At 35.3% G+C, this 25,761-nt stretch overlaps 1 protein-coding gene across 8 annotated transcripts in view; it reads left to right on the top strand.

Moving 5' to 3' along the window:
- ROBO2 (roundabout guidance receptor 2) overlaps positions 1–25,761 on the top strand; it is a 584,098-nt gene that overhangs the window by 58,470 nt on the left and 499,867 nt on the right. For all 8 annotated transcript variants that reach the window (XM_037525707.2, XM_054700707.1, XM_054700705.1 and 5 more), the window contains exon 2: positions 4,962–5,288. In XM_037525707.2, coding sequence (XP_037381604.2) covers positions 4,962–5,288 — 327 coding nt within the window. The remainder of the gene's footprint in view (positions 1–4,961; positions 5,289–25,761) is intronic.

Below are 25,761 nucleotides of genomic sequence, written 5' to 3'. Positions count from 1 at the left end.
AAGACCCCAGACATCTTTGGAAATTTGAGGAAAGCTATGGTTCCCATCATTACTCTTTTCTGCCTATGGAGGAATACCTCTTTCAGAGGGTTCTGGGAACTACCTAAAACTGCTTCATCTTAATTGTTACTGCTATATCTGTATACTTTCTGAACATAAGGAGCTCAGGGTTTATTCCTTCACTTTTAATGGCATGCTAACATTTAAATTATAGCTGTATTTTTACATATCCATCTCAGCGACCTGGCTGGTAAAACCTTTCAACTTTATTGTATAACCTATTGGCTGTTGTTGACCTGATCATTACATTTAAACTTATAAATGAAGGAAATTTCCTAACTGTTGGCATAAGTGAACACAGATTTTTGCAATGCCATATAGTAAATTTATTCACAGTGCTATTACTCATCACTTTGAGAAAATTGTTTTATCAAAATATAGTTTATATGCACCCTATGTCATATCTTTTTATTGCATGCATGGAGTTATACAACCATCATCATAATCAATTTTAGAATACATGCATTCTTTGCTTTTGAAAAATTAATATCATGTCACTTTGTTTTTACAAAAGGCCTACCTTAAGACCTGTTCTGCTAACTGAAAAAAAAAAAAAAAAATCCGGAATGTATGTTTGCTTTTCTGGCAAAAGTAAAAAAAGCAAAAATATTGTCAATGTCTGATTTGCAGCTGCTTAGTAAAGACAGTGCATATCCCAAGGAATGAGATTTGCATTATCAAGTTCCTTCCCCAGGGACTGTATCTTACAGGCTTTGTATTTATCATTTCATTCTTTTTTTTTTTTTTTTTAAAGATTTATTTATTTATTTATACAAGCACTGGGTACAGTCAGAAGTGCGGGAGGGTGAGAGAATTCACCAGAGCCGGAGCAGGGAGCAGAATAGGCAGAAAGACCGAAGTACACTGCTGAGGGGAGCAGCGGGCGGCAGGAGAGATCTGCGCGCCATGTGGGACCCTCGCACTGCAGCCGGGGATCGAACCGGCGCTGCAGAGGCTGCGGGCAGCTTCGCAACCCAGCGCTCAACTGCTGCGCCACCGGGGAGGCCCTATCATTTCATTCTTGCTTTTACAATCTGTTAATTCTGTTTTAGGTTTTTTTGTGTGGCTTGTGATGGCTTGGTATGCTATTTTTTAGGTGTTGGAACACTCAAATATAAATGGTAATTGCTTCTTTGTGTTACATCATTTTGGCATAAGAAAGTTTTCATATTCATGCCATACTTTTGATTTGGGGGAAACCTGTAGTTTCACCACTACCCCATCCCAAAAGATTACCTAGTCCTCCTTAATTCCTCAGCACCATGGGACACCATAGGCAACCATAAATCTATTTTGTATCTCTGAATTTTCCTCTTCTGGACCTTTCACATAAATGTAATCAAACATAATGCTGTCTTGTTTGAAAGAAACTAGTTTTTTTTTTTTTTTTTCCACTGAGTATACTGTATTCAAGTATCATCCATGCTATTCTGTGTGTCATTCCTTTTTATTGCCCAGTTCCATTCAGTGGATATACCACATTTATTTATCCATTTTTCATTTCATGTCGGTTCTTTCCTTTTTTTGTTATTATAAATAATGCTGCTATGAATATTACATTGTATTTATGTACAAGTTTTGTAGAGATACAATATTTCTTTTTTTTTTGACTGCAATTGCTAGATTATGTGTTAATTCCAAAAGTGGTTTTCCAAAGTGGTTGCATCACTTTCCATCCTCTAGCAATATGAGACTTTCAATTTTTCCTGTACCTCTAAAATTCTTTTATTTTACATTTTTTGATTATTTCCATTCTAGTGGGTGACAAATATATCTCATTATGGTTTTTATTTGAATTTTAAGGATGTTGAGCAACTTTTCATGTGCTTACTGCCATTTATCTAACCTTTGCAGGCAAATGTCTGTTCAAATGCTTTACCCAGTTTAAATTAGTTATTGTATATTTTTGTTGAATTACACATTTTTATATATTGTAAAGTCATCTATCAGCTATAATATTTGCAAATATCTTTTTTGAATCTTTTTTTTCAATTTTAAATACTTTTTTCAGGCATATTTAAATTTGAGGAAGTTCAATTTATCTATTATTTAATTTATCACTTGTCTTTTTGATATCATATCCAAGAAGGGTTTTTTTTTTTAATCTAATTCATGGTCATGAAAATTTGCTCCTGTGATTTCTTCTAATTGTTTGATTGTTTTACCACTTACTTTTAGATTGTAGATGTTGTTTAAAAGTTTTTGTATTAGGGGCCTCCCTGGTGGCGCAGCGGTTGAGCGCTGGGGTGCGAAGCTGCCCGCAGCCTCTGCAGCGCCGGTTCGATCCCCGGCTGCTCCCCGGCCACCGGAGGAGGGTCCCACATGGCGCGCAGACCTCTCCTGCCGCCCGCTGTTCCCCTCAGCAGTGTACTTCGGTCCTTCTGCCTGCTCTGCTGCCTGCTCTGGCTCTGGTGAATTCTCTCACCCTCCCGTGCTTCTGATTGTACCCAGTGCTTGTATAAATAAATAAATAAATCTAAAAAAAAAAGTTCAGTCTATAAAAAAAAAAAGAAAGAAATCTTTAAAAAAAAAGTTTTTGTATTAGTGGGAATAAAATTACTAAAAGAATATACAAATGTGGCAACACTGGAATAGTATACCTATGTTATAGTGATAATGAGTAAAATTCTCAGAGTACTTATGGGGCATGCTAGAGTCTAAATCTTATTCCTAAATGATTTATGTATTTGCCTCCCATTATTTAGAAGTTTTAATTATAAATATTTTTCTCTTATCATTATGCAATATTTTATATTTATTATCTAGCAATGTAGGAAATTATTTTATATATAAATGACTCTCTAGTAACATGGACAATTAGCTAGTTTCATTTTAATAGTAGCACAAGATTGGGAATTGAGGAAATATGAAAGATTGTATATAGGAGATTAGAGAAGAACAAGGTGATATCAAAACATGATGATTGTGGCTTACCATATGCCTATTACATAGAAAGTGACATAGAACATTTGATGAATTTTAGGAACACCTTCTATGGCTATGAGTCCAGATCTTTACATTGGGAATATGTTTCTGACTTGAAAATTATTTTCAAACAATCATATTTACATATTCTGAAATCTCTTTTGATTATTACTTTGGACATAATTCTTATTTATATATTTTTAAATTCCTCACTTACTTTAGAGACTTAATATTTAACAATATGTAACCTGTGTTATTGTGATGCAAAATGCAATTGCTTGTTCATGTTTTAGTGCTTTGGGTCTTCGAAAGATTTTTTTTTTTTAATTCTGACCTGTGTACTCTAAATTACTCTTGTTCTAGTTACCTGTCATTTGTAATATATAAGTACCTTTTTGGTTGGATCTGATGAGATAACAAATGGTAATTAGCAACCTTTAAAAGTTAATCCTCTTCAGAAAAGAGAATGTTCATTCACTCTCAAATTAAGCTTCCTTTATTAAATTAAAATATTCATTTAATATTAATATTGAAAGTAAACTGGAATAATATTGAGGAGTAAATACTACTTGTGTTTATTGAGTAGAAATAGGATAGTTATCTCTCAGCATCTCCTCTTGATTTATTTTAGCAGCTGGTAGGACCTTTTCGCAAATACTTGTCCTTGACACCTTATAAACTAAAAATATTCAAAACAAAACATAATGCAAAAATTTCATCTTCAAATACCAAGAGCTCCTTCTTTACCTATTTTGTATGACCCTTACTGACATTGCTTTCATTGTAGTCACAAGGAAGTCATTGGTGGCTATCACTCTTCTGACTATATGGTGATATGCCAAATTCTGTCAAGAGTTCATTTTATAACATGCCATTTATCATTCTCCTTTTTTTCTACCTGAAGTGTCATTTACCAACAGGTTCTTTTCATTGTTCTCTGGGATATTTACATAACACTCAACTATCTTTTTGCCTCCTTTGCTATCTCTCTTTTACACAGCATACAAAACAACCTTTCTTACACACAGATGGCCATGTCAGTGCCCCCTCAAATTCTGTTGGCCATGTGGACCAAAAGTCACACTCCTCAGCACTGTACTTTAAAAGCCCCCTTTTCTCTGGCCCTAGGATTATATTTTGCCCTTACCTGCCACATCAAGAGGACACTTATGATGAAATGTTTTATACAGGTATTTTCATTTCATTGTGCTTTTGCTCATGATGTTTCTTTAATCTGAATGCTCTCCTTTGTTGACAATTTAAATGCCACAATTTTGGGGAGAAGGATCTTATTATGGTCTAGTTAAAGTTAAACTTCCCTCCCTGTTTTCCTATAAGGCATTTTTGAACCTCCATACATTACTTATTTAATTTTAATATAGTGAGTTATGCTTGAGTTCCTCATCTGACACTCCAAAATAGAAATTCTGCTGCTTCTGCTTAGTTTTGTATCCCTGGACAACAGATGCTATTGTCTAACCTTCCTCCTCTATTAAATTACTTTAATATTTGTACACAAGTTTCAGGTCTCTTTTAATGCTAAATTTGATGGTGTAGCACTAGCATTATAAATAGCATCTCTGTGTGTTTTATGCGTTTGCCTGCTTGACTTTCTCTTTGGGTAGAGAGTATGCACTTTGAAGAGAGAAAATTAATCTTACTCATCTTAGTACCCATTCTAACATACTGGTTCCAGAATAAAATCGCATGCCCTCACTTTTTCTTGCCATGATTCATGAAGGATGTTAACTCACTCACTGGAATTATATCAATTTATTGCGATATTTTCTCATTCCATAAGGGACATGGGAAGACTTAAGTGGTGCATAAAGAACAGAAGAGTGAAACATAAATAAAATAGTAGTTAGTGCATTTTGAATAATTAAAAAGCGTAATTTCACCAGTATGAACCATGATGAGACAAAAGCTACAGATAAGGAATGTTAAAGCTCGTTTCATTCTGTTTTATTTTGTAGGATCCCGTCTTCGCCAGGAAGACTTTCCCCCGCGAATTGTGGAGCATCCTTCCGACGTCATCGTCTCTAAGGGAGAGCCCACCACTTTGAATTGTAAGGCAGAGGGCCGGCCCACTCCCACCATTGAGTGGTACAAGGATGGTGAGCGGGTGGAGACCGACAAGGATGATCCCCGGTCCCACAGGATGCTTCTGCCCAGCGGGTCCTTATTCTTCTTGCGCATTGTGCATGGACGCCGCAGTAAACCCGATGAAGGAAGCTACGTTTGTGTTGCAAGGAACTATCTTGGTGAAGCAGTGAGCCGAAATGCGTCTCTGGAAGTGGCATGTAAGTGATCATAATGAGCCTGGTAAATGGCAGGCACATTTACTTTGATTTATTTTTAGTAAGCATTGATTCATTCCCATAAATGCTTAATATCTAAAGACGAAAACAATCAACACACTGAATAATTTTACTTTGCCTTCTCCAAAGAAAGCTGGTCAAAATAATGTCAAGCCAGGGTGTTGGAATGCATTTATTCATATTGAAGCAATGCAGAGATTGTGCTATTACATTAAAGTGAAGTGGCAATGGTGTCAGTCATGTTTAAAATTTGAATTATTAATAGGAGATATAATCAAGTTTCAAAGTGTTAAATGCAAAGTTTGTGTGTGACATGGCATACACAAGGCATAAATTCAATATTATACATAGTCCTGTACCTATTCATATATAAGTATTATATATAGCATTATATTGTGTGTTATATATTATATCTATTTCTGAATCTAACTTTTGTCAGGCAACTTTATAAGGAGAATGCTTTCTAGGCTATATTAACTCTTACCTCCTGGCTGAGTTTAGGAATCTTTATCCTCGTTATTCTAGGGGAATTAACAACAAAACAAAATCATCATTGAAGAGACTAGGAACAAAATGTTGATATGTAGGAGGGTCTTACTCAGTATTGGTAAATAATAATATCTAAGCATTGGCCCGGCCTCTGGCATTTTGTAATATATATTTTTATTAATCAGTTCAATTTCGCTAGAAAATCAACACATCAGTGCTTTGCATCTATTTGAACATCTCTACCCTAACTTCTTGGACCTTTCTTAGAACAAATTAAAATATACGACAGAGTTTGTTTCTTGTTTATAGATGAGGATTTGGTGCCATAATTTAAACAGTAACTACTAACCCTGCGGTCCATTTTTAACATCTTTTTTGAAGAAACACTTTATGTAGGATTAATGTGCATACGAGGGCAACAATCCTCCCTCTCCTCCTGATTGCCCTACCCCATGCCAATTTGTACCTTTAAAGTTTCTGGCTGTACATGGAAAGTCTTCATAGATGAGAAAATTGGGGACATTCAGGTTGGTGAACCATTTCTCTGGCGGGGGAAGAGAGTGCAAAATAATAACACATTGTCTCAAATCTTCAATTAAAGTTGATACTTGTATTCTCATACCATAAGATACCACATTAGATGAACAAAAGTGGTCTACATTGTGTAATTGTGTAGTGAAGTTTTCAACAATATATCATTATCTTTGCACATGAAAACATCCCTTAATAAACATTTCCTATTCAGCTAGCCTAGTGAATGCTTTTGCTCTCAAGCATCAGTTTTTGATTTGTAGTTTGTACCAGGAAATCTGGTACACATCAATACTTAACATGTATAAATCAGATAGGAAAAGTCTATAATAATCCTAAAACTCAAAACTGTTACGTGAAATACCTTGAACTTTAACTAGCAATGCCATTTTTCACTGACTAGGCAATTTCATTTTTATAATTCCAGAAAACAATTAAATTCAGTTTAAGGAAATTTTAAATGTATACAAAACTTAAAGAATGAAAAATATTTCCAACAGTACTGTTTTAATTTTGAAAAATCTTATTCTAGAACTTCTCAAACTTACTGAGAAGCTTTTCTCTTACTTTTCCACCAATCTTTCATAATAAATATATCGCTTATCCAATTTTATAGATAAAATAAAACCCATTATGGTTAAATGACCAAGACTTACATAATACTTAATGAAAAATTCAATATCACATTGCAATTCTTCTAATTTTTAGTTTTAGGGCATTGTTCCATATTTGGAAAAACACTCTAAATAAATCTGACCTACTTTATATAAATAAAAAAATTAAGACATTTTCACTAAAATTATTTTCTATCTACTTAGGAGAAAGTAACTCTTTAATCCTTAACTAAATTTTCTTCTCAGTATTAGAGTTTATATAAATGACAATAATTTTATTGTTGAGCAGTTATAATCTTACTTTGTTTCTGAACCTTATATTTGTTATAGCTGTTCCCAGCACATATGAAATTTTCACTTTTATTCAGTCTTAATATTTTCTCTCTTTCCTAATTGCATCATTAATAGTGAATCAAACTGATTTAGGAGGAACATTTTAAACCATGAATTTTTTTAGCGTGTAATATGACAATAGCATTTTTTGAATTTTTAAATAAATGCTAAAAATACTTCTGACCTAGAGAGGATGGCAAGAAGGCTTTTAAATTGGATTTAGCTAGTGAATAAAATCCTTTCTTCTAATGCCATGTCAACAGTTCATGTCATTTGAAACAATACAAGATCAAATAATGTCCATTTATATGCTACTCATCTTTTTTGCATTAGCTCAGCAGTCTTTTCTTTTTTCTTATGAAAAATATTAATATAGAAATTTGGGTCAAAGCATGACAATTTTTCAACACTATTAGTAACAAAGATCTATTTTTATATAATGATAAGAGACATAGCTACAGAGTATATCAATGTCTGGCCTTCATATTTTCAAATACTTAACATAAATGTTCAGTTTTGCCACATCTATGTCTTCATCCATTAAAGGAAAGAATGGAAGTTTAAAAACACTGTATATTGGGAGAACTTCTGGTAGCTGGATATGAGGTTGGTGGACAGCTAAAGTTTGAAAGGTAGGCATGTGCTCAATCATAAAATCTAGACTTTTAGTATAAAATGAGAATCTTTGAAAGAGAATGGAAGATTGGGTTAAGTGGATGATGAGTGAAGTCAGATAGGAGTTAAGAGGCTGTCAGATAACTTAGAAAAGAGTATACATGTTAGACTATAAACTGAAAATACAGTGACCATTAAAAAGAGGAAATGGTTTGAATCATATTTAGAAATTACACATCATATTACTTTATGTTTGATTTGAGGTGTTTCTCAAATACTATTTTTTGGCAGAATAACAAGGTGTATAGTGCTACCATCCATGGTGAGAGCAGAAACAGGAGAAATAGGGTACTGGAAACAGGAAAGTGAAATCAGCTTTGACTGCTATTGGTATTGTTTGACACCTTGAGATATACATGAGGTAAAATCATCCCGTTTTCTTTTTTAAGAAAAGCTATCTTTTTAGATAGCTTCTGGAATTGAGAAGAACGGTCTTTCCCAGATAGATATTGAAGCCATGGGATAGGTAGAATAGACATGGATGCCTAGTCAGACTTTCTGGAGGGCATGGGTAATAAGTGTTAGATCACTCCCATTGCTTGAAACACCAATATTTCATGATGGGCGAAGGAATGAGCTTTGAGGGGGAAAAAAAAAAAGAGAGCAAGGAATTGATTTTTTTTTTGTAAGATTTATTTATTTATTTATTTATACAAGCACTGGGTACAGTCAGAAGCGCAGGAGGGTGAGAGAATCCACCAGAGTCAGAGCAGGGAACAGAACAGGCAGACTGATGAAGCACAATGCTGAGGGGAGCAGTGGGCATGGCAGGAGAGGTCTGTGTGCCATGTGGGACCCTCGCTGGCAGCCGGGTATTGAACTGGTGCTGCAGAGGCTGCAGGCAGCTTCGCAGCCCAGCACTCAACCGCTGTGCCAACAGGGGAGGCTCAGAATTGATTTTAAGAAAAAGAAAAAGTGGTTGGCTATGCAAATGACAGTGATAGTCAAGTAATAAATATCTGTGGGCTCTAGTGATGAAAGAAAGCCCAGCAGTTGAAGAATGAGTAGGTAGTGGCAATGGACTGGCTAATGCCCATTTTTTCAAGACGTTAGCTATGAATGGAGTGCGAGGGAATGAGAACAGGGTATCCCAGCCTCTGCTCTACTGATATTTGGGGTGGGGCAATTGTTTGTTTTAGGGACTGTACTGTGCCTTGTAGGATGTTCAGGAGCATCTCTGCCCTTTGCTCGTAAGATATCCACAAGATCTCCTTTACTCATCCGGAGTGTGACAACCAGAAATATGTCCAGGAGCTGCACAGTGCTCCCTAGAGGAGGGGATGCATCAAAGTCATGTGAGAACAACAGACCTGGCTGGTTCAGAGTATGTAGATGAATAGAAAACAAGTGTTGCAACTTTTATTGTGAAGGTATTATTGATTAAAACATGTAAATTTTTAATTTCCATTTTCTTTTTCTGGGTTTTTATTTTTTATTTTAAAAGTCTTGGTTTCTGCTTTTGTATGAAATGGGCAGTTTTTACTGATAACATCTCTTTTGACAGTTCTTTACTATATTTGTTCTTTTTGTTTGTTTTTCTTTAATATCTACTTCAGTTTTATGCAACAGGACTATACAGTGGAGAAAAACATATACAGGACTAATAATTTCAATGGAGACTTGAATCACTTACCTCATATTTGCCCCTGGCACACTCCCTCTTGATTTCTGTTAAAAAAAAAAGAAAAAAAAAAAGCACAATTCAGAAAGTACTTTTGAATCACTTGACTTCAACAAAGATCTTCAGGTAAAAAGAATTTTTTACATATTTAGAAAACAGAATCACAGGGTCCCAGCAAAGCACCTGGCACTGAAGAAGTTAATATGCAGTTTTCCAGTGGGACCACCAAGAGAGGCACGGTGGAGCTGCTGCAGATAGGATTTCAGTTTGAACACCGGTGCTCTCTGTGTTTGGAGCAGAAGGAGCACAGAGGTCCTCACACGGATTGTGGCTGCCTGTGATACAGCCCGAGTCCCTGGCAGCCCCTAGAGATAGCAGCTGTAGCCCCAGGTGGTAAATATATGACAGCAGCTTGATCTATCGACCAGGGTAAGAGGGGGTTCTGGCCTAAATGAAAATTCATGAAAAATTGATGAAGTCCCCAGATTATTTTTTCCGTTTCCTTTTCTCAGCACTATACCAATGCAGAGAGGGGAGATTAAATGAGGTGCTGAATGCTTTAGTGACAAGGGGGTTGTGGTTCAAAGGTCAGGGGTCACTGACGGTTTTTTTTTGTCGCTTTCCTTACTTCTAAAGCAAAACACAGAAACTTTTCAGATAAGATGTGGTTTACCTTTGCTTTGATGACAATAAAGTGGCTAATATTTGAAAGTTAGCCTCTGATGCAACTACAAAAGGGAAAACAGATGTGATTCATAATTCAATTCAGGAACGAGAAATAGATTGAATTCCGTGACTGCAGGGCAATTTCTTTCCTTTTTTTTTTTTCTTCCCCCCACCCCCGTGTTTCAAGACTCATGCTGCAAGAAAGTCATTTAGAGAAGGAAAAGGTCTTGCATTATTTATAGGTCACAGATTGCTAGAACAGCATAGCTATGGAACTCTCTACAAACATAATGATCCTGTTTGCTTTAAATCCCAAACTAAATTGATGTTTTATCTGTACAAGGAAGAGAGGTTACAGAAGTAGACTCACTTTAGTAGCAGAGGTCACAGGTGGCATTAAAAATGAACACAAGGTAAATTGTTTCTTGATATTTCTAAGTTAAAAATGTCATTTTTTTTCTTTTATTTTGACTGCAAATGAATGTTATCTAGACAAATACCTTTATACTTCATAAAGTTTAATTTATACTGGTAAATTAAATTTCAAAAAAGGCTGAACTATGAAGAGAATTTTAAAATAGGTTTATTGAGATATAATTTGTCCATGTAAAATATACAGTTCAGTAGTTTTTAGGCTATTCACAGGGTTGTGCAACCAACACCACAGTCTAGTTTAGAACATTTCTGTCACTCCTGTAGGAATTCCTGTACCCTTAAGTGGTCAATTACCATTGCCCTGAAGACCACTAGCCCAAACCTTAAGCAAACACTAAAATATGTTCTGTCCTTTTTATTTTTTCTGTCTTTATGCACTTGCCTATTATGGATATTTTATATAAGTGAAATCATACAAATATGATCTTGTTTGACTAACTTATCATTAGTATATTGTTTTCAAACATCATTTTTGTTGCACATATTATTACTTCATTCCTTTATATTGCTGAATAAAATTTGTTTGTGTGGATATATGCCATTTTATTGAGTTGCTTGTAGGTTGATGGACATTTGAGTTGTTTCCACATTTTGTTATGAATAATGAATATTTCTGTACAAGTTCTTCTAGGAGATGTGACTCCTTTTGGGTATTTTCTTGGGTATATATCTAGGGGTCAAAGTAGTCATATGGTAATTCTGTTTAATTTTTTTGAGGAACTTATGTGTAATTTTTAAATGTAGATAAAACATTTGTTAGTGCCATTGGGTTACCTATATCCAACTCTTCTTGCAGTGGAAAGAACAACCTATGAACTTGAGTATATTCAATTGATATTATTGAATGACTAGCATGTTAAACTTCCTAGGTCAATATGTCCATATTTTAAGATAAGATTCAATTAATTAATAATAGGTAATAAATTATATGAAAATATTAATGGGCACAAAATCTTTCTTTGACCTACTCATTTAATTCCATGTGACATAAATTGAGAGAATAAATGCTGAAATCAGTTCTTCTTGTGAGTCTTCTAACAGACCATCTTGACTTTAGCTCCAATTAAGTTGAATAATGCAATTTACATCTTTGTTTTCTGTCATTTTTATTTTTCCTGAAAACAGACAATACTCTGACTTCTTGGGACATGTAATTACCTTTTCTGGGAATAAGTATCACTGCCTTTCCTGTTTCCATGTTACATCATCTTCCAAATGCTATAAAGTTTTGTATTTCTTTTTTAATTTGAAAGATTTAAGATAGGAACTTAATGAATTACTATAAAGAAGATGGTTAAGTAAGTCCAGGACTAGGAAAAAGAGAACTTCCATTACACTACCATGACTTAACTAAAATAATCATATAAACAGATTTGTCCATTTCAGTTCCATGAGAGTAATCAGTCCAACCAGAACCAATATTCTTAGATTTTGATCAAAAAGAATATAGAAGAAACTAGTCCTTTTATAAGTCTTATTTGCATTTCTACAAATTTCAAGAGAGAATTAATAAATTTTTGGTAGAGAGGGGATGATACACCAACAGTTGAAAAATACTCATGTTCAAAGTTACACAGGCCATGGTGTAGGCTGATTTGTGCCCTCCATTTTCCTTTTACCTGTTGAAGTCCTAAATTCTAGTACCTCAGAATATGACTGCATTTGATTATGGGACCTCTAAAATATGACACTTAGGATAGGAACCTAATCTGATATGACTAGTGTGCTTAAGAGAACAGGAAATGTGAACATATAAAGAGAAACCAGGGATGCCAATGACAGAAAAAGACTTTGGAAGACATAGGGAGATGGTGGCAATTTGCAAGCCAAGAAGAGAAACTGCAGAATAAACTAAACCTTTATCTGGAAAATCCAGTCTCCAAATCTGTAAAAAAATAAAGTTCTGTTAAGCCACATAATAGATGGCATTTTGTTATAGCAGCCCTAACAAATTAACATAGGTCATTAATTGTACAACAAGAGTAACATCTAGTAAAAGATTATATTAAGAAGAAAGTAGTGATGAGAATCAAATATTGTTTGCTGTCTGTGAATTTTGTCCTCTGATCCACAATACTGGTCCAAGACTGTTCTAAAAAAAAAATCTGTAAACTTAATTGAATATATTATACACCACGAGTAATATAAGTATTGAGGAATCAGTCTAAAACATCTTTAACTAGAAACAAATGAGAGAAGCAAATATTTTTATACCTGAGAACAGATGACCCTAGGGGTTATATGTTTGTGTGTAATATCCATGTCTGCCTTACTTGGGATGTTTAATTTTATGATACCCCAAACTCTTTCAAATACAGATCTTTCCTTTAATCTTTACAAATGAAGGTGTGAAATTGCTACTTTTGGGGAACATGTTTGAACTTATCATCAACTTAAATATGCATAAAGATCTATTTTGATATTAGGTTTCAGTTGATTGAATTAACTATGTCCAATCCCTCTCTCAGTACAAGTTTCAATCTGTCATTCACTCAAGTCAGCCTGAATTAACTCTGATACCAGGGGCAGCACAAAATGAAACAACATTTTGATATCCTTCACTTTTTTCTTTAATTTTATTTATTTATTTTTAAAGATTTATTTATTTATACAAGCACTGGGTACAGTCAGAAGCATGGGAGGGGGAGAGAATTCACCAGAGCCAGAGAAGGGAGCAGAGCAGGCAGAAGGACCGAAGTACACTGCTGAGGGGAGCAGCGGGCACCCTCCTCCGGTGGCCGGGGAGCAGTCAGGGATGGAACCGGCGCTACAGAGGCTGTGGGAAGCTTCGCAACCCAGCGCTGAAGCACTGCGCCACAGGGAAGGCCCTGATATCCTTCACTTTAAAGCGATTATTTCCCAAAACAAAATAATCCTGAGCTCTGTAAATATGTAAATTTTATTCATGGAATGGCAGACAAAACTATTGTGATTCTAAGGTGTGTCAAGACAAAACATGTCTTGTTTTCAATCCCAAAAGTGTTTTTTTTTAAAGATTTATTTATTTATTTTATACAAGAACTGGGGCACAGGTCAGAAGCGTGTGAGGGTGAGAGAATTCGCCAGAGGTGGGAGCAAAAAGGCTGAAAGCTCTGCTGAGGGGAGCAGTGGGCGAGACTGGAGAGGTCTGCTGTGTCATGTGGGGTTCTCCCTGGCTGGCGGGGAATCGAACCGGTGCTGCAGAGGTTGCGGGCAGCTTCACAGCACGGCACTCAAATGCTGCACCACCAGGGAGGCCCCCAAAAGTGTTTTTAAGATAAATTTAATAAATTTAATGAAACAACTTTCAAGGTTTTCCCATCTATACTCCTTTAATTTCCTAGATTTTAAATGATGTGCAAATATAAGTTTTTTGAAAGCATTTATAGGTACTTAGTATCTATATTTAAGATATTTAGAATACCTAATTTTATGCTGCAATGTGTACGCTTTTTTCCCAAGATTTGTGTTTCATCAGAATGACAGGTCTTCAATTTTCTTTCTTTCTTTTTTTTAAATTTTATTTTTGTGTGGAAAAACTGGGGTGTAGGTCAGAGGTACGGGTGTAGGTGGTGAGAGTATTCATCAGAGACAGTGAGGAGCAGAATAGGTGGATCTACTGAAATGAACTGCTGAGGGGAGCAGTGGGCGGGACCGGAGAGGTCAACTGCACCATATGTAGGTAGCTCCCTTGGGGATCGAACTGAGACCCTAGCAGTGACAGTGCTGAGACTTAACACCTAGGCTACCAGGGAGGCCCTTGGTTTTTTTGGATTGAATTTGTTTTTCATAATTATAATACACATTTTTAATTCTGACGTGGCCCCCACAAGGGTTTTATAATTACATAAAGGGTACTGCTTATCTTTCATGCATGAGGCAGTATATACAGCAAGCTCTTTACAGGAGTATAGAAATAATAACCGTAGGGGAAATTTTGGTGACTCTGGAAATTTCTTTCTGTATAGAAGTTTGTAAGAGTCTGTGGCTTAACTGCTTAAGGATGAGATTCAATTGTAGTATTGACCTGTTATTTCCACTGTATGCTGTTGAAGTTAGTTTTGCTTTTATGGGGTTTTCAAAAGCAAAAACACTCCCAAACATTCACCTCTTAATTAAGTACTATTCATACATTTTTGTCAATAGCATAAATGTTTCATAGGAAATAATTTAGGGCCTCCCTGGTGGCACAGAGGTTAAAAGTCTCAGCTATTGCCAGCCACTGTGGAATGAGTTCCATGCCTGTTCAGGGAGCTGACCCACATGGCACAGCAGACCTCTCCTTTTTCACCCACTACTCCCCTCAGCAGTGTATTTCAGTAGATCTGCCTATTCTGTTCCCCGCTCTGTCTCTGGTGAATCCTCTCACCTCTTGCACCTCTGGCTTACTTCCCAGTTTTTGTATGAATAAATAAAAATAATTCTTAAAAACCAAAGAAAAATCTAGGTAAGCATAACAGGTCCTTGCTTGGGGTAGCTTCTGTAAACTCTGAACTCCCAAGCACTACTCTCCTGGGGATGCTTACACATCAGTAGCTCAGTGTTTCTGGCCTCAGAGTGAAGTCAAGCATGGATTGTATGAGAGGCAGCTACTTTGATCATATGACAGATATACAGGCCCAATTTCTGGTGAGTCCCAACAGATATTTGGTATGTTTAATTTATTTTGCTTTTTTATTTTTAGTGAAAGTTTAGCACTCCATACCCCCATGGCCACTGGTCAAAGCCTCTTGTACAATTAATAGTCAAAAGGCCCCCAAGCAAGCAATGTCTTGTTGGGTTACAGGCAACAAGGAAAGTCTGATTGACTAATAACATTGGCCTACTGAGTAGGATGACAAATAGTGCTTATCATCTACTCTCTTTATTCCCTGAGAATCAGGCCATTTCTCAGTTATATAAGATGTTGTTGGTATTTATAAAGGCAATCATTAAGTTTCTTATGGCATTATGTAATATCTAAGTGTAACAAACTTTACAATTTATTTATATATAAATATATATAAATTTTATTTATAAATTTATGTGTATGTGTATATATAGCTATATACACATAAACACATACATGTCTACACATGTACATAATATACATACATCTGTATGTATACACACCTGTGTGTATATACACCTGTATGTATATATACATACACCTGTATATATAATTATGTATACACATATATATGCACAAAACATAATTTAACTGTTTCCATAAACAAATATATATAAACATATTTGAAGTAGACAAATATATGTAATATATGTAGACCTATATTTGATATACATTATATTTAATATATATTATCTCAATATATATTATCTCAACCTCCCCCATTTTCCTCCACCTTGCATTCTCCGCTTATTCACATTGAATGAGAGCATTCATTGACTTTCTTTAAATCAATTTAAAAATCTTTATTGGATTTCCTAGTCATTAGGAGTAAAAATTGGTTTCAGAAGTCCCTGTCTTCAATGGAGCTCATGCCATAAGTGAGAAACCTAGGTAGGCTCATCAATAACAGCTAACCTTCTACTGTGTTGTAGTGTCAAGGCCTTCAGAGGGGGCATGCCACAAAAGCTAGAAGGAGAGGCGCCAAATAAGTCTGGATGAATGTGAATGAAAAGTAATTTTTGACCACTAGGAAAATGTATAAAAGCAAAAGGCTTAAGCTGTGCTTAGTCATTTTGGTGGAAGATGAGTACATTTGCTGAGTTAGAGATTGTATATAGGAGAATAAAGGAAGATAACTTACATGAAAGTAAGTGGGGATTGGTAATGTACTAAACAAACCAGGGAGCTTGCATGTTGTGTTAAGTGACTTAAGTGAGTCCTTCAATGATTTTGATTTGGGGATGATACTTGTGGGGTTGATAGGAAATTCTTTAAGCACAGTGTGAGTTGGATGACAACAAGGGACACTGTGAAGAATGGAGAGATACAACAATTAAGGTTCTATAGGATGAGGATTGAAGTAATTTGTTGAATGAAGTAGACATTAGGGAAAGAGGAGATGGCATTGCAAAGGAGAATTGATAGGAATTTAAGAAATGAATCTGTAGTTCATAGGATAACATACATTTTATATAGTACCTTCTAACTACCAGGTACTCAAGTAGGTGTTGAGGATACCGATACTTAAAATGGAACAAGAATTGTTTAATGGCCATATATTTGCAGTTGAATGGATATAGAGGAAAAAGTTCTGGAGAGCTTTTTGTGTGACAGTGTGAACATTCCTAATCGGACAGAACTGCACACTGAAAAATGCTGGAGATGGTAAATTTGAGTTTCATGTTTTTTATCTTTATTAAAAACAAAAAATGAAAGAAGAAGAAGGCATGATTCATGACATCAGAGAGAGTTGAACAGGATGGTACAAAATGTGGTAAGTCCTGTGCTGTGGAAATTTGAGGAACTGTGATATAGGCAGAACGATTTCTCTGGATAGTGAGTAATAGTAATGGCTGGTATTTACTAAATACCAGACTATTTTTGTAAGTGTTTTACACTCATGATGAATTCAGCTCTCTAAATAATCCCATTTTTGTCTTCTCTAACTGAAGACCAAAGTATTAACTGGTTAGTTTTTAAACTACAATAAGAATTCAGGATTTGAACCCTGGGAGCTGATGTGTGGAACCTCTTTTCTAAACCACTCTGCTGAGTCTTTCTTCTTTGATTCCTTTAAATAAATAGACAACATTATTTACCCTAAGAAGAAATAATTAGTGTTTGTTTTAGATATTTTACTCAGAAAACAGTTATTCAGTTGTATATGTACAGTGATGATGCTGGGCTAGTTAAAGTCTAAGGCTTTGTTTTGGTGCTAAAACTCTGATTCATGGGATATTAAAGGAAGGAAACAACAGAAAGAGTGATTTTCCTATTTTTTTATTTAGTTATATATTGACATTTGAGAGCTCATTAGTTTATTCAAGTAATTTGATTTTCTCTTTACAGTTCCTAGTTGTCAAATATCCGTATCAGGAAAATTCATCACTTTCAGTTCTTATTGACATGTTTGCAGGCCAAAGCAGCTAAAAGATTAAGAATCCAATTTATAAGAGGAGTCATCTATCATTTAATATCTAAAGTTTACTATTTTTTATAGAAAGAGGAGTATGATAATAACGATACCTGCATGTTACTTTCTAGAGTTATTTGAAAGTTTTTAACAAATTCACATTTGTTATCTTATGGTGTATGTATTTATAGATATTTACTGACTTTGATAGCATGTAGTATAATTCATATTGGTCAACTTGGCTTTAAAATAACTTATTTATTTTTAATTTAAAATTGAATTAAAGGAGGAAGTATAATCTTTTCAACGACAACAAAAAAGATCAAGCAATTGGATGATCATAGGCAAAGAAAAGAAGAAAGTTTTGACTTAAACCTCACACTGTATACAAAAGTTAATTCATAATTTATTATACATTTAACCCTAAAGCACAAAAATATAACATTTTAGAAGACGGGAACAATCCTTTGGTGCCTAAGGCTTGGTGCTAAAGAAGAAACCAAAAAGATAAATATATTTGACTTCATTAAAATGAGAAATTTTAACTATTTGAAAAACTTTAAGAGAGTATATCACACTACTTAGTAGGAGACTGTGTTTACAAACCACATATATCTAATAAAAAACTCATTTAGAATGTATAAAGATCTTTCAGACTTAACAATAATGAAATAAATAATCCAATTAGAAAATGACCATGAGACTTGAAGAGACATTACATCAAAAAGTATATATAGCTGGCCAATAAGCACATAAGGATACATTAAACATTGCTAACCTTAGGGAAATTCTTATTAATACTACAATGAAGGGGTGCTCCCTCGTGGCCTAGGAGTTAAGTCTCAGCGCTGTCACCTCTATGGCCTGTGTTTGATCCAAGGCCAGGGAGCTAAGCACATGACAAAGCAGACCTCTCCTATCTCGCTTGCTGCTCCCCTTAGCAGTGTATTTCAGTAAATCCGCCTCTTTTGCTCCCTACTTTGTTTCTGGCAAATCCTCTCATGCCCCCATCTCTGGCTCCACCTCAGTTCTTCTACTAAATAAATAGATGTATTTAAAAAAAGGTTATGATGAGCTATCACTACATAATTTTCTAAGCTGCCAAAATTGAAAAATCATACATTAGCAGGTTCTGATTAGAATGCAGAGAAATGTATCTCATACATTAATGGGGGAATGTGTAATTGTAGAATCACTCTGGAAAATAAAGATTTCTTAAAATACTAAGTATAAACTTACCATACTGTTGCACTCTAAGGCCCTTATCTTATGGAAATGATAATTTGTATCTGCAAAAAAACTCTGTGCATAATTTTAATAGTTATGTTTATAAGAGCAAAAACAAATGGAGCAACAAGTTAAATTCCCCTCAATAGGTGAACAGTTAAACTATCCTACGTCCATAACATGGAATAATACTCAGCATTAAAAAGGAGTGAATTATTCATATAAAATGACTTGGATGGATGCCAAGGGCTTTATTTTGTAACATTTCAAAAGATCTCATATGGTATGATTTTACTTATATAACCATTTCAAAATGACAAAATTATAGAGATGAAAAAATTAGTGGTGGCTAAGGATTTGGAATAATGGGGAGAGCAAAATGGTGATCTTTATGGTGATAAAATAGTTGTGTATCTTTATTGTGATAATGGGTGCATAGGTGTGCATATTTGACAAGAATGGGCAAGATGACAAGTATCACACGCAAGTACCAATGTTAAATAACAGGCTTCGATATTTTATTATAATTGTATAAAGATACAATCATGGAGTGGGAAGAACTAAGTAAAAGAGCATCTGTGTCCTATCTCTATTCTCTTTCAACTTTCTATAAATCTATGATTATTTCAAAATGAAAACAAAAAATAAGCTATCCAATTATCTTAAGTAGGCTTAAAATATACATAAAACTGTCTTATTAAAAACTAAAAGCTATGTTTGTATAGATAAGTATTTTGTTTAAATATTGATGAACTCAATTCATATTTTTATTCAATGTGATTTGTTTAAAATTTACTTATTTAGATTCACATTTAAAATTAATAAATTGAATTTATAGTACATTCTACCTCTAGTCTTATGAATGCATCTTTATATTTTTGATATATGCTTTCTCATGCTTTTTTTTTTTTTTTTTTTTTTTAATAGAGGCATGCTTTATTTATTTGTTTGCTGGTTTGTTTGTTTTGTTCTGTTCATACATGCACTGGGTACAGTCAGAAGCGCGGGAGGGTGAGAGAATTCACCAGAGCCAGAGCGGGGAGCAGAGCAGGCAGAAGGACCGAAGCACACTGCTGAGGGGAGCAGCGGGCGGCAGGAGAGGTCTGCACGCCATGTGGGACCCTCCTCCGGTGGCCGGGGAGCAGCCGGGGATCGAACCGGCGCCGCAGAGGCCGCGTGCAGCTTCGCAACCCAGCGCTCAACCGCTGCGCCACCGGGGAGGCCCTCTCATGCTTTTTGAGTTTAATGACAAACTATTTCATTCTAAAGAAGAGAGGAATACTTATTTATGGGGATAAAGTAAGAATCCTCAGTGCATGGCCTAATAAATGGGGCTCATTATATATCTGTCCCAAAGTCTTTAATTTAAATTACGTAGGTAGTTCAGATTCAAAAATGTGGTCCACCTTGCATAGAGTAGTTTAATAGTTGTATCAGATTAAATTTACCTTTAAAACTAGAATACCACTAGAAGATAAATATCAGAGAATTAAGATTGTCACAGGTTACCAGGAAATACGGAAGGAAGCAGTATTCTTGAGCCAAGACAGTGCAGACAGCAGTAGGTCTGCCAGTTCTTGCCAAGCACATCAAGAAAGGTCTTGGCAAAGAGAGATTATATCTGTTCCATGTGAGCTTAGATGAAAGAAACAAACCAGTGTTTGGAAACTGAAGATTCAGTATGCAGATAATGATTACGGTGTCTTGCTCTTTCTTAGAAACTTCAGGAATTGTGGGTAAACCAGTCCCAGTGTGATGATATGATCAGAAAAGAAGCTAAAATTTACATAGAATCATTTGATTTGGTATAGCTTCCCTTATGTTCTACCTCAAAGGAAAAATAAGTTTCATGATAATAAAAGAAGAAAACAAAACTTAGTACTGGTACCCTACTCTGTTACACAATAGTTCTCAACACTTTGCTATTCACAAGGAATTTTATAAAGTAGAAATAATTTCCTTAAATTTAGTATTATTATGTTTCATAAAAAGTGCTTGTAAAATCACACTTGTGCATACATCTCACCCATCTTATTTTGAAATCCTTTGAGATTATAAGCAATTAAATTAATTGCATTATATAGTCCATCCCCTCATTTATAACATATAATTCCCCAGGACCCACATGTCCAGATTCAAGAGCAGCTTGATAGAATGGCTGATTTATTTTTGTTTTCTCCTTGAATCTGCTTTGAATATTTTTAAAAGAGGAGAAAAATGCTGTGTTTAATATTCATATAGGATTTTCTTTTAAAAGCATCCTTTTTCAAAAACCTATTGTTAAACAGGACTATCTAGAAAGGGGTCAACTTGCAAGATCCTTCCTAAGTACTTGTTTGGTTCTTTGGGATTGATGGATAAGCTGATAGAATCTAATCTTCAAATGTATGCCATTAATAGAGATGTAAGAATCTCAATTTACACTGTCTTTTTCTTTTCTGTCACATCGTGAGGGAAAGCTTTACTAATGAAGTACCCAATGGTAATAACCCATTATATGCTAGAATCTCTCTTTATATCAGATGACATGCAAATGAACTGTTCTATTTCTGTGGAGAAAGAGCGACAAGGAGTGGTCTAGTTAATCATACTTGAGGGCTGCCATAGTTGTCTTCTGGGAAATATTATCATTATTCATTCTTATTTAAGGGTCCTTATCCTAGCATAAGAAAATCTCCCATTCATTCCATTTGGGTTTGATGTTAATTACAGGAGCATTAATGGAAGCTTTCTAATAAGAAATGAATGTAGGATTAAATCAGAAAAAAAAAAAAAAAAGCAACCTTCAGATGAATCAGGTCATCGTTAACCCATGAGTGTGGAAGCTTGCAGGTTGGAGGAACTTTAGAGATCATCAGTCTCCTTGTTCAGATCTAGAAACTAAGGCCTTGGGAAATGAAATGACTTGATTAAAGTTCCCACCTGATGAGAGGCAGGTTTCAGAGGACACATGAGGAAGGCAATTTCATCAGCCAATGTGTTTTTCAATGAATTTCTTTTCTCAGGAAGGACTAGATTTTGATGCTCTATTGCTATTATTTATGTCATTTTTGGCAAACTTTTAAGACCTCTCTGGGTCTGTTTTAATAGAATTATACTGGCTTTTCTGTCCTTAAGATTTCCAAAGGAAATCTGATGGAACTAGTATAAAAGGTCTGTGCAATTACTAGACTAGATACATTGTAAAAAAAAAAAAAAGGCTATTTCTAATATTCCACTTACATTTTGCTTTTAGAAACTGAAAGGAGCCAACTTGGATATCAAGTAAATTTAATATTTGCCTTTTAACTGGCCTTTCCCCTGGTCTGTGAAAAGACTTTTCTTATCCCAGATAGCTTTTCTTTTCTTTTTTTTTTTTTGCATGTAAATTCTTGTTGACAACAAGTAATTGGTAATATTGTTGGTAAAATGAGGCTTTTCCTTAATCTTCTCTGTCTTTTGAAGAATCAAGTGATCATGTATCCGTGTCTACACAGCTCCTATTCACCTTGTCACCATGTAATTAAGTCATTTTTCTTTTTCAATCAGGCAGTAAGGTCTAAGGTAAATGGATCTTTGAAAAATTATTTACATTCTGGACACTAAGCCTGGTCTCTTGAAATTTAATGTTAATAAATATATATTTCTAGTATACAAATTGAGTCTTGATTCTCTTAATATACGAAACAAAGAAGCTTGTTTTTGATATATATTTTACTTACACTGAGTGTGTACTTTATCCGTTAAAAAAGCATTTTTACTTTTTACCAAGCTATTGTCATCTAAATTTCATAAATTTACACAAAATATTAGACAAAAATTCACATTTCATCTGTGATCATTTGGTCTTTAAATTGTGGTAGGTCTTTCTACTATGTATGTTTTTGTATATTTATTTTACTTTTATATGTGTTCCTGGTTATATGTAATGAATTACTATTGAGCTGTTGGAATACAAATAAAAATATGTTTATAAATTATATAAACTTTTTTCCACCATTTTTGTCAACATTTATACTTTAATCATTGAAATCCAAAAAGGCAGTTTTGTTTAATAATTTAATAAAATTACTATACATATAGGGCCTCCCTGGTGGCACAGTGGGTTGAGCACAGTGCTGTGAAGCTGTCCACAGTCTCTGCAACACGGGTTCAATTTCCTGCCAGCCAGGGAGATTCCCACATGACCTCTCCTGTCTATCCCACTACTCCCCTCAGCAGTGTGTTTCAGTCGTCTGTCTGTTCTGCTCCCCAGTGAATCCTCTCACCCTTCCATGCCTCTGGCCTGTACCCCAGCTCTTGTATAAAAGTAAATAAATCTTTAAAAAAATTACTACACATATAAATAAATAGCGCTATAATTTGGTTAAATAGGATAAACTAATAGAATTTAAATTTTCTTCCTTCAAAGAACATTTGGAAATCTCTTAATAATGGTTTTCATATATTCTCAGAAAATAGATATAATCTAAATTGCAAACTTGTTTAATAAATCTTTCCAAATTCTGACATTGTGGTTTTTTTTAAAGTTTCCATCTAATAATCTTAGTGTCAGTATTTTATAGTATTTCAAAAATAAGTTAAATTCATTAATTTTTCTCTTGGTTTATTTATTTATTTATTTATTTTTGACCACAAAACCGTTGTTTCTCAATTTTCTAATTGTGGAGTTATATCTTTGTGAGTACTAGCCCTTCTTCCTCTTTTTTTTTTTTTTTAAAGATTTGTTTATTTATACAAGAACCAGGGTACAGGCCAGATGTGCAGGAGGGTGAGAAGATGCACCAGAGATAGAGTAGTGAACAGAACAGGCAGAGTGATGAAATACACTGCTAAGGGGAGCAGCGGGCGAGACAGGAGAGGTCTTCTTACCATGTGGGACCCTCGCTGGCCGGGAGGCCAGGATCGAATCCGCGCTGCTGCAGAGGCTGCGGAGAGCTTCACAGTGCTGCACTCAATCACCTGCGCCCCCAGGGAGGCCCCCTTCTTCCTCTTTTTAAACCAACTAATATGTATTAGGCCTCACCTTGTACTTGGTAAATTCAGAATAATTGTTAATTCATGGTCTTTTTAAAATGGTCCTTTAAAAGTATTTGTTTTGAAGGCCTCCCCGGTGGCACATCGGGTTGAGCACAGTGCTGTGAAGCTGTCCGCAGCATCTGCAGCGCAGGTTCGATTCCGGGCTGGCCAGGGAGATTCCTACATGGCTTGGCAGACCTCTCCTGTCATGCCTGCTGCTCCGCTCAGCAGTGTATTTCAGTCATCTTCCTGTTCTGCTCCACACTCTGCCTCTGGTGAATCCTCTCACCCTCCCATGCCTCTGGCCTGTACCCCAGATGTTGTATGAATAAAAAATAAATCTTAAAAAAAAAAAAAAAGAGCTCGGGGGCTCCCTGGTGGCACAAGGGGTTTAGACACAACCTGTGAAGCTGTCCGCAGCCTTTGCAGCATGAGTTCGATCCCTGGATGGCCAGGGAACATCCCACATGGCACAGCAGACCTCTCCTAACTCGCCCCTGCTCCCCTCAGCAGTGTATTTCAGTTCATCTGCCTGTTCTGTTCCCCACTCTGTCTCTGGTGAGTCCTCTCACCACCCACACCTCTGGCCTGTACCCCAGTAATCGTGTGCATGAACAAATAAATGTTTACAAAAAAAAAGCTCAAAAAATATTTTTAATTTTTTAACCTTGAAAATATAGTTTAATTTCTTTACAATTTTTGAAAACACTAAATATTAAAATTCTTCATGAGTATTTTAATAAATATACATATTTGACACTAAAAAATAAATTTAGAGTAGTTTTGTTTCTATATGTGATTGTCAATTCTAAGAAAAATCAGTTTGTTTCATCCAACTAGTCTTCTTTCACCTATACCAGAGTCCTTAGTTGCAGTGACCTTTGGAGCGAGTGGTGTCTTGAGTGATGTAGTTAATGAGATCTAGTGACATCATGACCCTGACCCCTTCCTGGCCCTGGATCCTCTCATCCATCTTCTTAACCCCACAGGCTGAGTTAGTGTCTAGAATAAGGATTAAACAAGTGTGAATAAACATATTCAAGAGTTTTCTGTCATGGCTGCTGGCACATGGCATAGCAAAGTAAGACATAGAGAACTTAATACTGAGAATGCTCTTTTTTTAACTCAGTGAATCCTGTTACAGAAATCCTACTGTTTGTGGTCAGTGTGGTGCATCTAATCTTCTTGGGTTGCTCTATTCTTCAACAGTGATGGCAGTTGGCCTTTATAATCACATAGCTGTTGGCACATTCAATGAAAGGATGGCTGATCTATCACTTACCCAATGTCACACATTACTAAAGCTTTTATCTCATTAACTATGATTAATGTTTGTATGGAATGGGCTTGTCATGTAACTTCATATTCAGCAATTTTGAAAACCTTAGCTTACTTGAACAGTGAGTGGTATTTCTGTTTGCAAAGAAGAGGTTTATCTCAGGGACTGAGTGGCCTTATTTGCAAATCACTGTTGCCACATGGCCCTCTAACTGTATGATGCAGTTCTTCCTTGACTTTCCCCATTTTTGGTATTCAGTGTATGTCTTGTCATTGAACATAGGATGTCTTTATGTACTACAGTCTAATTATATAGATAAGAATAGAAGAAATGCAGTAAAACTCTAAGGAACATGAATGTCTTATTTCTTAGCCTAAAAGTTAGTTTTCTGGTATTATACCATTTACCTCTATTTTCCCAAAATGAGATGGAAAGGGGTAGAGATAAAGGCTATAGTTGCTTTCTTGCCCATGGCTGTGGTTCCTGCTTTATCTGTTCTACAGTTGACAAGTCTTTCCCTTTAGCCCAGGGCAACATTTGATAAGTTGACCAGTCAGTGATTAAACATATTTATTTAGTTCAATGG

The sequence above is a fragment of the Talpa occidentalis genome, unplaced genomic scaffold, assembly GCF_014898055.3.
Source record: "Talpa occidentalis isolate TD23 unplaced genomic scaffold, MPIMG_talOcc4v2.1 talOcc4.4, whole genome shotgun sequence".
NCBI lineage: Eukaryota > Metazoa > Chordata > Mammalia > Eulipotyphla > Talpidae > Talpa > Talpa occidentalis.
This window is presented reverse-complemented; position numbering and strand designations above follow the sequence as displayed.